A 13,512-nucleotide genomic window follows, 5' to 3' on the forward strand; every position below is an offset into this window, starting at 1 on the left:
GTATATATTAAGAGATCATCCTCCTCCCCCTGATTCTCATACACAGATGATGGAGGAAAAAATGGAGTGGACTCAAAAAATGTGACATCTGCAGAAATAAGATAACGATTAAGAGTAGGAGAGAAACAACGGTACCCTTTTTGAAGCCGGGAGTACCCAAGGAAGACACATTTGAGAGATTTTGGATCCAATTTAGTAACCTGTGGACGAACATCACGCACAAAACAGGTACAACAAAAAATACGGGGTTCAATAGGGAACAAAGATTTTGTAGGAAACAAAGTAGTATAAGGAATATCCCTATTAAGGACAGAAGACGGCATACGATTGATCAAAAAACATGCCGTAGAAACTGCATCCGCCCAAAAGTGTTTAGGTACTTTCATCTGAAAAAGAAGAGCACGAGTTACCTCAAGAAGATGACGATTTTTTCTTTCGGCCACGCCATTTTGGGATGGGGTATCCACACAGGAAGACTGATGAAGAATGCCATTTTGTGTCATATAAGGCTGAAATTGTGCTGAAAAGTATTCTTTGACATTGTCACTTCTTAATATGCGCACAGAAATATTAAATTGAGTTTTGATTTCATTACAAAAGGCACAAAAGATAGAAAACAACTCAGAACGATTCTTCATTAAATATAACCAGGTAACACGAGAGTAATCATCAACAAAAGTAACAAAATAACGAAATCTAATTTTAGATGTAACAGAACAAGGACCCCAAACATCAGAATGAACTAACTCAAAAGGAGATGAAGCCCGTTTATTGACTCTAGACAAAGAAGGCAAACGATGATGTTTTGCAAACTGACACGACTCACATTCTAGTACTGATAAAGACTGAAATTGGGGACACAGCTTCTTCATGGTAGACAAAGAAGGATGACCCAATCTACAATGAGCTTCAAGAGGTGTTAAGGTACTGGAGCAAACAAGCGACCGCGGTACATGATTTTCCAGAATGTAGAGACCACCTGACTCGCGTCCTCTACCAATAATCTACTTCGTCGTAAGATCCTGAAACAAACACTGGTCAGAAAAAAAGGAAACAGAACAATTTAAGGTACGAGTAAGTTTACTAACAGAAAGTAGATTAAAAGAGAATTTTGGTAGACACAAAACAGAAGACAAAGAAATTGACGAAATCGGGTTCAGCCTTCAACCCATGACACAAGAAGTAGAACCATCACTAAAGTAATGAGAGGAAGTGAGATTAGACTGAAAAGCAGATAGAAGACTAGAATTACCTGTCATGTGATTTGTCTCACCAGAATCAATAACCCATTTGGATGAAAAAGACACAAGGCGTGTAGTGGATTTACGACTCGTGATCGCGATGTGAGGAACCGGTAGGCTTTAGAGATGCACGACATCGGGAAAATTGTGCAAAATCCTCTGCAGATACCAAAATAGTTTTCTAGAGGAAGATATCAGAGAATTCTCACTGCCATATTTGCCATCTGTGATCACCGATTTTTTCTCCAAGTTGCGGACAATTATATTTTGTATGGCTGTGCTCATGGCAATAATAACAAATGACTCCTCTTGAGTCCCGATTAGAACTAACCTCTCCATTATGCCGATTACATTACCTGTAATTCCTCCTCTACTTCCTCTTCTATTACCCTGTTGTCCATTTGGATTACGATTAATAAGAGCACTACTGGCAGGCTGTGAAGATTGAGTACTCTCTGTACGAAGGACCCGTGTGAACGTTTCATGCAAAGAGGAAATCTCAGAACTGGAGAGAATCTGAGATTTAGCAGTCTCATACTCAAGGAAGGCTGCAAGAAAACTCATATGACCATTGTTCTCGTTGGGCCTGCTGAACTTTCACATCAGGACTAAAAGGCAACAATACATTAAGTTCCTCATATACCCGTTTAAAATCCATAAAATAAGCTGTGAGAGACTTATCCTCTTTCTCAGCACGGTAGAATGCCTTACAAACATCATAAATATGGGAGATATTCCCTTTACGTAATACGTAAAATCTAAGTAATCCATCAATTCCTTAACAAATTCACAGTGATTAATTAAACTAATTACCTCACTATGAATCGAGTTCCGAAGCTGTAAAAAAAACCGAGCATCCTCCCTTAGTCAAGTTTGTCGTGTATCATCAGTGGGTGGATCTTTAGTAAGGTGATCGTCCTTAAATAGACCCTAACAGTTATACTCCACTCCAGGTAATTCGAACCATTAAGTTTGTGTTCCGTGATTTTAGTCATCACCGGAATCACATCAGAAATAACATTCTTATTGTCTGCCATTTGTTGAGACAAAGAAAACTAACCGAAACGCTAATCCAAAGTGCTTATAGCAGCAAAATAACCCAAAATCACAAATCAAGCAAATACCGAAATAAGATCTGAGAGCCAAACCTCAGAAGTCCTTTAATGGTTATACTGGATCAAGCAACAGCACACAGTGGTGGAATGAGGGGGTTGAGATGACGCCGGCGATATTGATCGGGGTTGAAACGGCCGGTCGGCGGCCAAGGTCTCTCCTGAGCTGGGTAGTGAGAACAAATAGTCACCTTAGATTGATGACCTGCTCTGATACCATGTAGAAAGAGATGATTCTCATTGATATCAATTAATCTGTACATAGGTATATATATACAATTGATTCCTATAATTGTGTTCTACTAATTAGGAAGAAATCCTAAATAAGAAATCCTAAATAGGAATACAGAATACAAAATATACAGAGAAATAATATAGTGATTGACTTTCCATAACATAGTGATTGACTTTCCATAACACTACTCTAAAGCTTTAAATCCATTATGATCTGATCTCTTATGATCCTTACAATGAAAATTGTACTTTCCCTAAAGGGGGGATACCTGAGCCACTATTTCCTATTACGCTACAATCTCATTTAGGACATCATTCCATAGATCATTATATTAGCAGTACTGTTCTGTCTCTCCTGAGAAGACATTACCATACTCTATAGCATAACTGACTACAAGAGAGGTATTACCTCTACCGCATTACCATAACTATACAAGGCTATTTACTCTTTTTTTTATATTGTAAACTTTCCAAGAATATCACTTCATAGGCTACGAATATTATTCATAACCTCCAGTCTCCTTTAGGGAGTAGAGCCATACTTATGCTCCATTGTCACGCAAAGAAGGTGCTATCTTCATTAAACTTTAGGCAATATATTCACTATAACACCAATACTGCTAACGATCTCATATCGAAGACTAGATGATTTCACTAAGTAGGTGTCATCATTACACTACAACTATACTAATAACCTCTAGTCTCGTTCTACTTATGCTATAATTCTATGCTCAAGTTAGGATAACTGAGTTACTGGCTCTAGTTACCACCCAACTGTGACCTTCAAGGTTTTAGCTCAAGGGTTTTAAACTGCTAACTAAGAGTTCTAAACTCTTCTGCAGAAATAGAACTCTGTTCTGGCATAACTATACCAAAACAGAGACAGTCTACAAACACCCTCATCTTGGTTCACCATGAGAAAGCATGCAACTCTATACAATAATCTCATGTTGGTATTATAATCTCCAGCTTACAACACAAGCATCGAGAATATTGCATAGTCATTACGGTACATCCCAAAAGACTAATTTCCCAATCTTTTATCTCTCTCGGATTTACTGATACTATAATTTTCTCTAATTGGGCTATCCACTGATGACTGCCAGCAGTGATACCCTCACTCCCATCTAGGGCAGCTATACAGCCAAAAGCCACCTTTATGTCCTCGCGCCTTACACCAGATAGGCACACCACTTAAACCCATACTGACTGAAACATAGCATTTCTTGGAGTACGTATCCCCATGGCAGACCTCAACATGTTTGCTAACTCTAGTTTACATCACCAAGTACTTCATAAAAACTAAGATACTAAACTGAATCACTCTCACATTATATAAGGAATAATGTAGAATCTAGAAACAAGGAATTATAGAAGAAGACGAAACAGGATCCTATACTCCGCATATGAACTCCTAACCAGACTCTTCTTAAGCCTTAGACATGTACTTCCTATGAATCTAGAGCCTAAGCTCCGATACCATTATTGTCATAACCCAAATTATGGGCCAGACCGGCACTAGGACTTGGGTCAGTATAAGGCCCCCAAAGCCATAGTAAGCCTAACTATTCATTAGCTCAACCTTGAAGCCCATATACAATCCCATTTTCAAGAAATCAATTGGACAAAGTCCAGCCATAAACTGGACCATCCAACGTGGAGTGTTTAGCTCACTAGATCTGTGATCACAATATATATATGGAGCTCAGCTCTCCCTCACAATCATCAATTACTCAATATAAGATCAAATAGGAGTCCAACTCCCTCATCCAACATGATCATCCATCCACTCATTCCACATACATAGATTAATAAGTTTACAATTCCAAAATAATTAATCTTACAATCCCAAGCTAGGTAAAATGGTTCTATATATGCGGAGGTCTAGAATTTAAATTTAATAATACAAAATACAAAAATAACAGCTAGTAGACCTGTGAGATAGGAAGCAGATTAAACACAAGGATAAACTCTCTTATATCCTAAAAAAATGGGTGAACAGGAGTGAGTATTCGACTCATAAAGTAAAATATTGATTTTACTTATAATTTCTATAACTACCTAAGTCTAGTGCATCCTTAAAAATGAATGCAACACCTTCACACAATTCAAACAGGTCAGGTCATAATCGTACTAAAAGCAATCTAGAGTACTCACACACCCGTATGTCATATCTATACCCACACACACACACACACACACACACATATATATAGGAGCTGATCCCCTATACAGCTCTCTTAGTTTCAACCTCTGCTAGTGAGATCAACTCAAAGCTGAACTTTCTCTTAATATCCAAATGCGGGGGCCAGCGAGATCAACTCAAAGTCGTGCCTACCCCGACTTATCCATAAAAAGGATCGAGTCCCAGCGAGTCAAGCTCTAATCACATCTACCCATCCTACCCATATCCATATACACACCACGTACACACCCACTCACACACACAGCTCTAGATCACTATAAAACAATAATCACAGCAATATCATCAAGAACAAATGCAATATAAAACGTACCTAATATTTACTACATACATATATATTTAAGTAATGCATGAACATGCTTTGAATATAATAATATTGAAATTATAACTAAAATCAATATCTACTCACTGAGAGAATGACCCGACTATAGCTAGTCCGACTGGATAGAAGAAGACCGGTCAGTACTGTTCACCTATACATATACATTGACCTCTATCAATTAACTGATAGAATTAACTAATTAATTTAATCTATAAAAGTAAGAATAAATCCTAAGGTATTGCTGAAATTTCAACAGAGTTTTCCTTGTAACTAGACCTAACTCTCTGCATGAAAATTCAACAAAACGCAACACACAGGGCCTCAGGCCCACAATAGCAACAATATCTGCCAAACCAGACAATACTCAAGTGACTGCACAAAATAATTATTTAAAAATTCAGGATGTTGCATTATTACTTTTTAAAAATTTTCTATTAAATTATCATTATTTAGTATAAATTTAATTTTGTGCTTGAAATTAATTTTCTTCAAATTCATTATTTTACATGAAGTATTTTTATAAATAAAATGCATGATAATAAATAATAACATATTACAATTTCGAAGCATAGAAAAATACCTATCATTTTTTACTACCCATCTAATTGCTAATTTAAATTGCAATTAAAAATTGATATAAAATTTGTTTATGAATATATTTAATTTTATTTAAAATATTATATTATTTTAGTGAAAATTCATATCTCCCTCTTTTTTTTTTTTTTAATCGTTTGAATAACAATTAACAAATTTTATTTGGTCATCAGTTAAAAGTTAAGGATAAAATAAAATTGAGTTTGATAAAATAAAATTGAGCTTTCTTCCATAAAGAATATATAGTTTTTAAATATTAGGATCCTTTTTTTTTTAATACCTTTCTATATAATTAATAAAAAAAAATACCTTTCCATATATAAAAAGATATTAATTATTTTACATACATATCTTAAAAACTTTTAATTAAAATTAGATAAAAGCTGAGCAAATGGATGAATCTATTAACAGAATAAAAAATAATAAACTAACTTATTTTATTTTTAAAATATAGAGATTAAATTATTAATTTTATCAAATTTCGGAGATTATATTGGAGTTTACCCTAAAAAAAATAAAACACACTGAAAATAAAATAAAATTTCTAATTTATCCATTAGGTTATTTTTTTTATTTGATTTTAATTTAAATAATTTAAAAATTATAAAAATCATTTTATTTAAATAATTTTAAAATATATTTACTGTACACTCATTAAAAAGAAAATCATTAAATAAAAATAAAAGAAAGAATACAAACAAAATAATAATTATACACTTTTAAATAATTTTATCTTTTATTTCATGTGCTTCTAAAAATGCTATTAGAAATAGCGTTTTTAAAAATATATGCCGATTGGAAGTGCTATTTTTAAAAGTATATAATTACATACTTCTAAAAATATTATTGAAAGTGATATTTTTGAAAATATATAACTTTTTAATAAAAAGTCGGTGATGTTTTTCTAAATAAATATTATTTTTGTAAATAATTTAAAATCCACATTAAATTTTTAAGTAGTTTTTATTTTTATATTATTTTTATAATTAATCCAAAAGATTATGAAAAGTTAATAGCAATCCTCTCCACTTAACATAATAATAATAATAATAATAATAATAATAATAATAATAATACGCATTTTAAAAATTCTTCACATAATAATCCTCCACTGTAGTTGATTTATGTATCCTAATTCCTATGCCTAAGATAACAACAAATTACAATATATTTTGATTACTACGATTTGTCATGCCATGGCTAATATATAATTAAAATTTATATACAAGTTTATATGGAGGCGTACCTTTTTGTTTGTCCATAGTGTGATTTGAGAAAGCTTCCACTAATAAGAAAACACCTGCACTTAAGAATCTGATTTTGCAGTGCTTAGATTTTTAGTTCCCTATGTTTTTTGTTTTATTGTTATGCATATTTAGGTTACGTGCTGTTCTGAAAAAGTTTTAGAAATAGGAGTCGTGCTGAATGAGGGAATGTAAAAGCTATCGGCTCTTGTTTATTTTTCTAAATAAGAAAGTGAATATTAAGTTAACGGTAGATTTTTAATATTAACGGAATCAATAAAAATATTAAATATATTAATTTTATTTATTAAATTTTTTATTAAAAAATATGATGTGTCATATTATTATTGATTGGGTGTACTATGTCATCTAATGACATGGTATACCAGGTCTATTGAATAATTTCCCCATTTATAATGTCGAAAATTCTCTCACGCGTCAATGGCGGCTTCTGTACCTGCCAAATATGACTCTGACGAAACCAGGTCTCAGAATTAAAGCTTGTTTTTCAAACTCGGACCAAAGCCAATGTAGAGACTATGTCTGTCTAAGTTTGGCTTTTGTCTCATCACAATGAAAATTCTTTAGAAATTCATTCTTCCGATTCCCAATTTTCATCAATATCAGGATGAGAACCTTTTCTCACAAGGTGTTGGATTATAGGCTACTTAGCCATGCCAAAACTATTACCCTCTGTGTTACTACAATTGCTGCTATATTCTTTATTTTTTCTGCAGATTGTGTTGTCTCTAAGTTTTATCTGCAATCTTCTGCCATTGAAATTGATGAAGTTTCAGATGTTCTTCAGATTCATTCAACTGAAAAAACAATCAAGTCAACTGTTTTTGGCTTACCATTTCGTTCTACACAGGGAGAGAACAAAGAAGTTCTTAGTGCAAATCAGAATTCTCTAATTCCTCCCTTCAATGTCTCAGAAGAAGAAAGAATTGAGTGGTTCAGGAAAAAGATTCCAGAATTTGAGATTTTCAAGTCCAACAACTTGTCTAAGAAATTTCACAGTCGAATTCAGACATTTTTCGACGATAAATGTGAGGTTCAATTTTTCATGACATGGATTTCACCGGCAGAATCCTTTGGAAGAAGAGATTTCTCGGCCATGGAGAGCCTATTCAAAGTCCACCCTCATGGATGCTTAGTGATTCTATCAGGAGCTTTGGATTCCAAACGAGGCTACAGGATGCTGAAACCACTAGTTGATCGCGGGTTCAAAGTTACTGCAGTTGCACCTGACTTGGCCTCTCTGGTCAAGAACACCCCAGCAGAATCTTGGTTTAACGAGATGAAAAGTGGGAACAAAGATCCTGGCGAAATTCCATTAGCTCAGAATCTTTCTAATCTTATTAGACTCGCAGCTTTATTCAAGTATGGAGGCATCTACCTGGATACAGATTTCATCGTCCTAAAAAGTTTCACAGGATTGAGAAATTCAATTGGAGCACAAAGTATTGATGTGGCGTCCAAAAACTGGACCAGATTGAATAATGCAGTTATGGTCTTCGATAGTAATCATCCGCTTCTATTCAAGTTCATACAGGAATTTGCTGCAACTTTTGATGGAAATAAATGGGGTCACAATGGACCCTACCTGGTCTCCAGAGTAGTTGAGAGAGTGGCTGGAAGACCCGGATATAACTTTACAGTCTTGCCGCCCATAGCCTTTTACCCAGTTGATTGGAATAGGATAGGCGGATTTTTTAAGAAACCAGAAAATCAGGCAGATTCCAGATGGGTAAAAGCCAAGCTACTTCAGCTTAGTGGTGAGACTTATGGGGTACATTTATGGAACAAGCAAAGCAGTAGAATCAGAATAGAAGGAGGAAGTGTCATGGCAGAATTAATCTCTGATCACTGTGTCATCTGTACAAACATTTGCAACTCTTGAAGATTATTGAAGGAATGAAATGCAGTAAGCTTCTTCAAGGAGATGATAATTGATAAACCTGTGAAAGTCAGAGCAAGAGTTGACAGGAGCCAATGACTAAAAGATGGGTATACTCTGTTCTGTTGCTTGCTTGAAAGGAACCTTTATATATATATATATATATATGCGCAGCACTCATTTCTTTCTTTCTGACAATATTTTATATTTTTCATTTCTTGATTCCATTTTTCTTTCCCTTTTCAATCTTTTTGGATCTTTGATACCCATGTAAATATGGTCACTATTTGATGACAAATTTCATACAAGGAATAAAGTAAAATTGCAAAGAAGCTCAGTTATCTTACATTTCTATTATGTGCAATTATGAAAGTAGTTCACAATATTTGATCAAAAGAATAGAGTCCAATCTCAGAACTTTTTACCACATATCATAATTCTAAGCCGTTTCAATCTCAACCTGAATCCAAATCTCATGAATCCCCAAAAGCGAAATCTTGGCAATCTTCTAAATGACTTTTTTCTGGTCAATTTGCTCCTTAGCTTTTTATCCCTGAGGCCAAACTCTCTACCCATGAAGCTACCGTCTGAGGCAAAATTACTGACTCCATCATTCCCAAAATCTTTAAATGTCCCAATCTGTTTTATGGCTGCCCACGGATCATGGACTTCATCATCTGTTTCACTGCCCCACAGAGGTATAGGCTTTATGATTGGCGAGCCGCTATAATCCTGAAAATGCGTTGCCAAAGTAGTATGCTCCATCTCAAATAATCTCCTCAGAGAAGTATTTCCGCTTTTCATCAAGTCCAGCAACCTGCCACTTTTATTACACGAAAAGGATGAGGAAGAGGAAGCAATTGAAGAGGAGAAGGAAGAGGAAGAATAGGAAGACCAATACAATGATTTTTGGTACTCTATTATCTGTCTGATCCTTTTCTTTTGAGCCTCTCTGTTGATGAAGCAAGTCGTTTCATCATCCTTCTCCTCTTCTATTATCTCTGATGTCATTGTAGTCTAGAAATCTTCCTTTTTTTAAGCAGGTGTGATAAATGAATAAGCAGATAAAACAACAATTCTTTCCTTTTTTTTTTAGCTGGAGATAATGAAGGAAAACACTGAAGAATGAGAACGAAAGCCGGCTGTAACAAATATTTTGTAGTGCCATTTGTCTTCAGGAAGGTATGGTTTACAATGATAAGATTGAAAAACACTGGCCAGCTGAAGTGTTCAATATTATTTAATTCAGAATGCATATCTTCATTTGGAAGTAATCTTGCTGAGCTACTAATAGAATTGTAAAAGAAATAATAATATATTGAAGATTCTCTTGCAACAAGCCAAACAAAGAAATGTTTATCCGACGAGCAGAGGCAAATCAAGGAAAATTTGTGATTCCATTCTATGAAATAAAGACAAACCCCATCTAATTAAACGATGCTTCACCAAAGTCATTTAAAACATTTGGTAGTCTAGACATAATTTAATTGAAAGCTACATTTCCCCTCCATCATTCCACTCATGTAGAATTGCATCTCCCTATATGAGCAACAAAAACACCTTTCCAGGCTTTTATTTCACAATGGGTTTTATTTGAAATAAATCAATTGCAAAAAAGAATCAAAATAATTTCCACACAATCACGCATAGATTTTATTTCCTTTAAAATGATTTTTTTTAATTAAAAAATTGAATTCTTTCATCTAAATATGAGAATGAATAAAAATATTAATTATCGTTGGCAAAATTCCACCATGCGACAGGATTAATCTTCTGCTTCTATTGTTCCCTAACATTGGTAATAATATCTTTAAAAAGATAAAGTCTTGAATATTATCTTTCAAAATTCCTCAATTTTTAGCAGATCATCCTAGTTTTGATAAATTTTGTCCATTTTCACGATGGTTATAATAATATTGAAGATGATAATGGCATCACATTAACAGGTCTAGTTATGATTAGCGTTTGTCAGGAATGCATGTACATAAGAGACTAATTGAATGGATTGACTTTGGAACTATATAATGTTGATAATTAACTAGTCCGCACGCAAGAAAAGATAGAGTGTATGTGTTAGAAAAATCAATATGGCTCAACCATGTTAGATCAAATATAGTAACCTATAACTAACCTTATATCACTAATCCATATTTATTTACATGGTACTCACGAATTAAACATAAAATTCACAGTCTAAATTACCTAGATTGCAAATAATTCCCAAAGAAGTTATAGAGAATAAAGTACTGGATGAAAGCACCTTTATAGAACTAAAATCACACCAAGGAAAAATACTAATATAGAAACATAAAGAAAAGAACCTTTTTTTTCTCCTTTGTGTTGTTGAAATTATGCCAAAAAATGCATATCTATTTTTTTCAGCTTTTTTTCTTTGGTTTATATATAACTCTATTCTCTTATTTAGTGTCAACTTGTATTACTTTATTGTAATACTTCACACAGTAAAAATACAGAGAATTGCTCTACGCAATTCTTATTTCAATAGGAAATCTACTCATAATGGACTCTTATAATAATAAAGTTCTAAATCTTGTATTTTGTGCTTACTTAAATAGAACCCATTATGGATGTTCATGCCGTTATCTCCCACTTACTCATGATAGGATCAGCTTTCTTTCTCAGTTACTGCAATCTTCATACTTAATAAATAGACTGTGTGACCAGTGCATATTTCAAGAGTTCAAGTGCTATATATCTATAAGGATAATATAGCTCCTTGAATACAGAAAATAGAGTAGATGCAATATGCAGTACCTTAGATCATTATATCACATTTACATCTCTTCTGAACTCATTAGATGTATTTGACCGATCTATGAACACAAACTTAATGTGATAGTACTCCATGATCTTCCTCTTCTCCTGATGCTCTCAACCTTAATTTAACTCGCTTTTCTAGGAATGCCCCACCATATCGTATACCGTATCTTTCATAGTCCTTTGACAACACCCTAAGATAGCAAACATTAAACTAAGTTTCAAGTAACATATTGGAGTCATGAGGGTACGGGCAAAGATTACTCATAATCTTTTAGAGTCTCACACAATTACAAGCAAAGATCTTCACTTGTATTTCCCTAGTTGGACACTAGCACATTTGGTATGAATCACATGCTATAGTATCAACTCCTTTCTCATGCAGCGTATGTCTTTACTCTAGACATCGTACTTATGATAATTTAGGCATTTCTAATTCCCAAATTTGAGTTCTCTTATATAGTTTGTTCATTCAGAACTCACATCTGGCATTTAAGACAAATAATGTGACTCATTCACATGATGTCAATGTGCTTATTACAATAACCAAATGATCTCTACTTTTCGAGACGACTTTGTGTTTTATAAGTTTTGAGCTCTCAATATTATCTCACAGGTAATATAAAACTTATAACTGTCTCATCTTCATTTTCTCTTTAGTCAATGAAAGCGACTACCTGAATGAGAAGGCTAGTCTTTTTATCTATCCGACATACTACTTATAATAAAAATCCTTAAACATAAACAAAAATATGTATGTATATTTTGCAATAAATTGCAATTAGGTGCTAATAACATTGTCATAATAATATGACTTACATGAACATAAAAAAATGTACTAGTACATTTAACATCTACGCAATTCTAATGAATTTATATGCCTATAGAAAACATCTTTTGCTATAGGCTTAGTAACTGTATTGTTATCTTCTCATGCCCAGAAATATACTTCATGTTTACTTCTTTGTGTGCAACCATATCCTTAACAAAGTTGTACTTGATGTTAATGTGTTTGGTTTTTCCATGATACTTGGGATTTTTTATATAAGCTATTGCTGCTTGACTATCACAATAAATAGTCACAAGTTCAACAACACTGTCAGAAATTAACAAGTGTACCAGAATCGCTCTAACCAAACAGCTTCTTGGATAGCAGCTGAAAACACTACAAACTCAGCTTCCATTGTTGACGAAGCTATACATGATTGTTTCTTACTGCACCAATATATAGCTTCATTGTTTAGTAAGAAGCCATAGCCAAAGGTAGATTTTCTCTCGTCTAAATCACCTTCCCAATCAGCAGTTGTATAGCCTTTCAATTGCGAACCACTTCTTTGATAACACAATGGGTAATCAGTTGTGCCCTTAAGATACCTTAATATCCTCTTAACTGCTTTACAATGTGCTTACCTAAGATTGGATTGATATCGACTCACCATGCTAACAGCATAGCAAATATCAGGCCTTGTACACATCATAGCATATGTTAAACTTACGACTGCACTGGCATAAGGAATATTTTTCATTTGCTCTATCTCTTGAGGAGTTTTAGGATCTAGTCCTTGGCTTAGAGCTTCACCTTTAGAAATGGGATTATCTATGGGTTTACAGTCTTACATATTAAATCGCTTTAAAACCTTTTGGATATATGACTCTTGCGAAAGAGATAATAATTTCTTTGAGTGATCCCTTAAAATCTTAACTCGAAGAATATATGCAGTTTCACCCATGTCTTTCATCTCAAATTTAGATGATAACTATCCTTTGATAGTCTTAAGATACTCACTGTCATTTCTGACTATAAGTATATCATTTACATACAATGATAAGATTACAAATTTATTTTTAGATTGCTTAATATATACACAATGGTCCTCACAAATC

At 33.7% G+C, this 13,512-nt stretch overlaps 1 protein-coding gene across 1 annotated transcript; it reads left to right on the plus strand.

Annotated features, from left to right (window-relative positions):
• The first annotated feature begins 7,461 nt into the window (after window positions 1–7,461).
• LOC110661946 (uncharacterized) lies at window positions 7,462–9,198 on the plus strand. The gene has a single exon (XM_021820786.2). The coding sequence runs from the start codon at window positions 7,579–7,581 to the stop codon at window positions 8,851–8,853; it is 1,275 nt and encodes a 424-aa protein (XP_021676478.1). The 5' UTR covers window positions 7,462–7,578; the 3' UTR covers window positions 8,854–9,198.
• The last annotated feature ends 4,314 nt before the right edge of the window (window positions 9,199–13,512 follow it).

Source organism: Hevea brasiliensis, chromosome 5 (assembly GCF_030052815.1).
Source record: "Hevea brasiliensis isolate MT/VB/25A 57/8 chromosome 5, ASM3005281v1, whole genome shotgun sequence".
NCBI classification, from domain to species: Eukaryota; Viridiplantae; Streptophyta; class Magnoliopsida; order Malpighiales; family Euphorbiaceae; genus Hevea; species Hevea brasiliensis.

Bases quoted from the DNA above. Each gene is read 5' to 3' on its own strand.
- LOC110661946 (XM_021820786.2), top strand. From the start codon at position 7,579: ATGAGAACCTTTTCTCACAAGGTGTTGGATTATAGGCTACTTAGCCAT.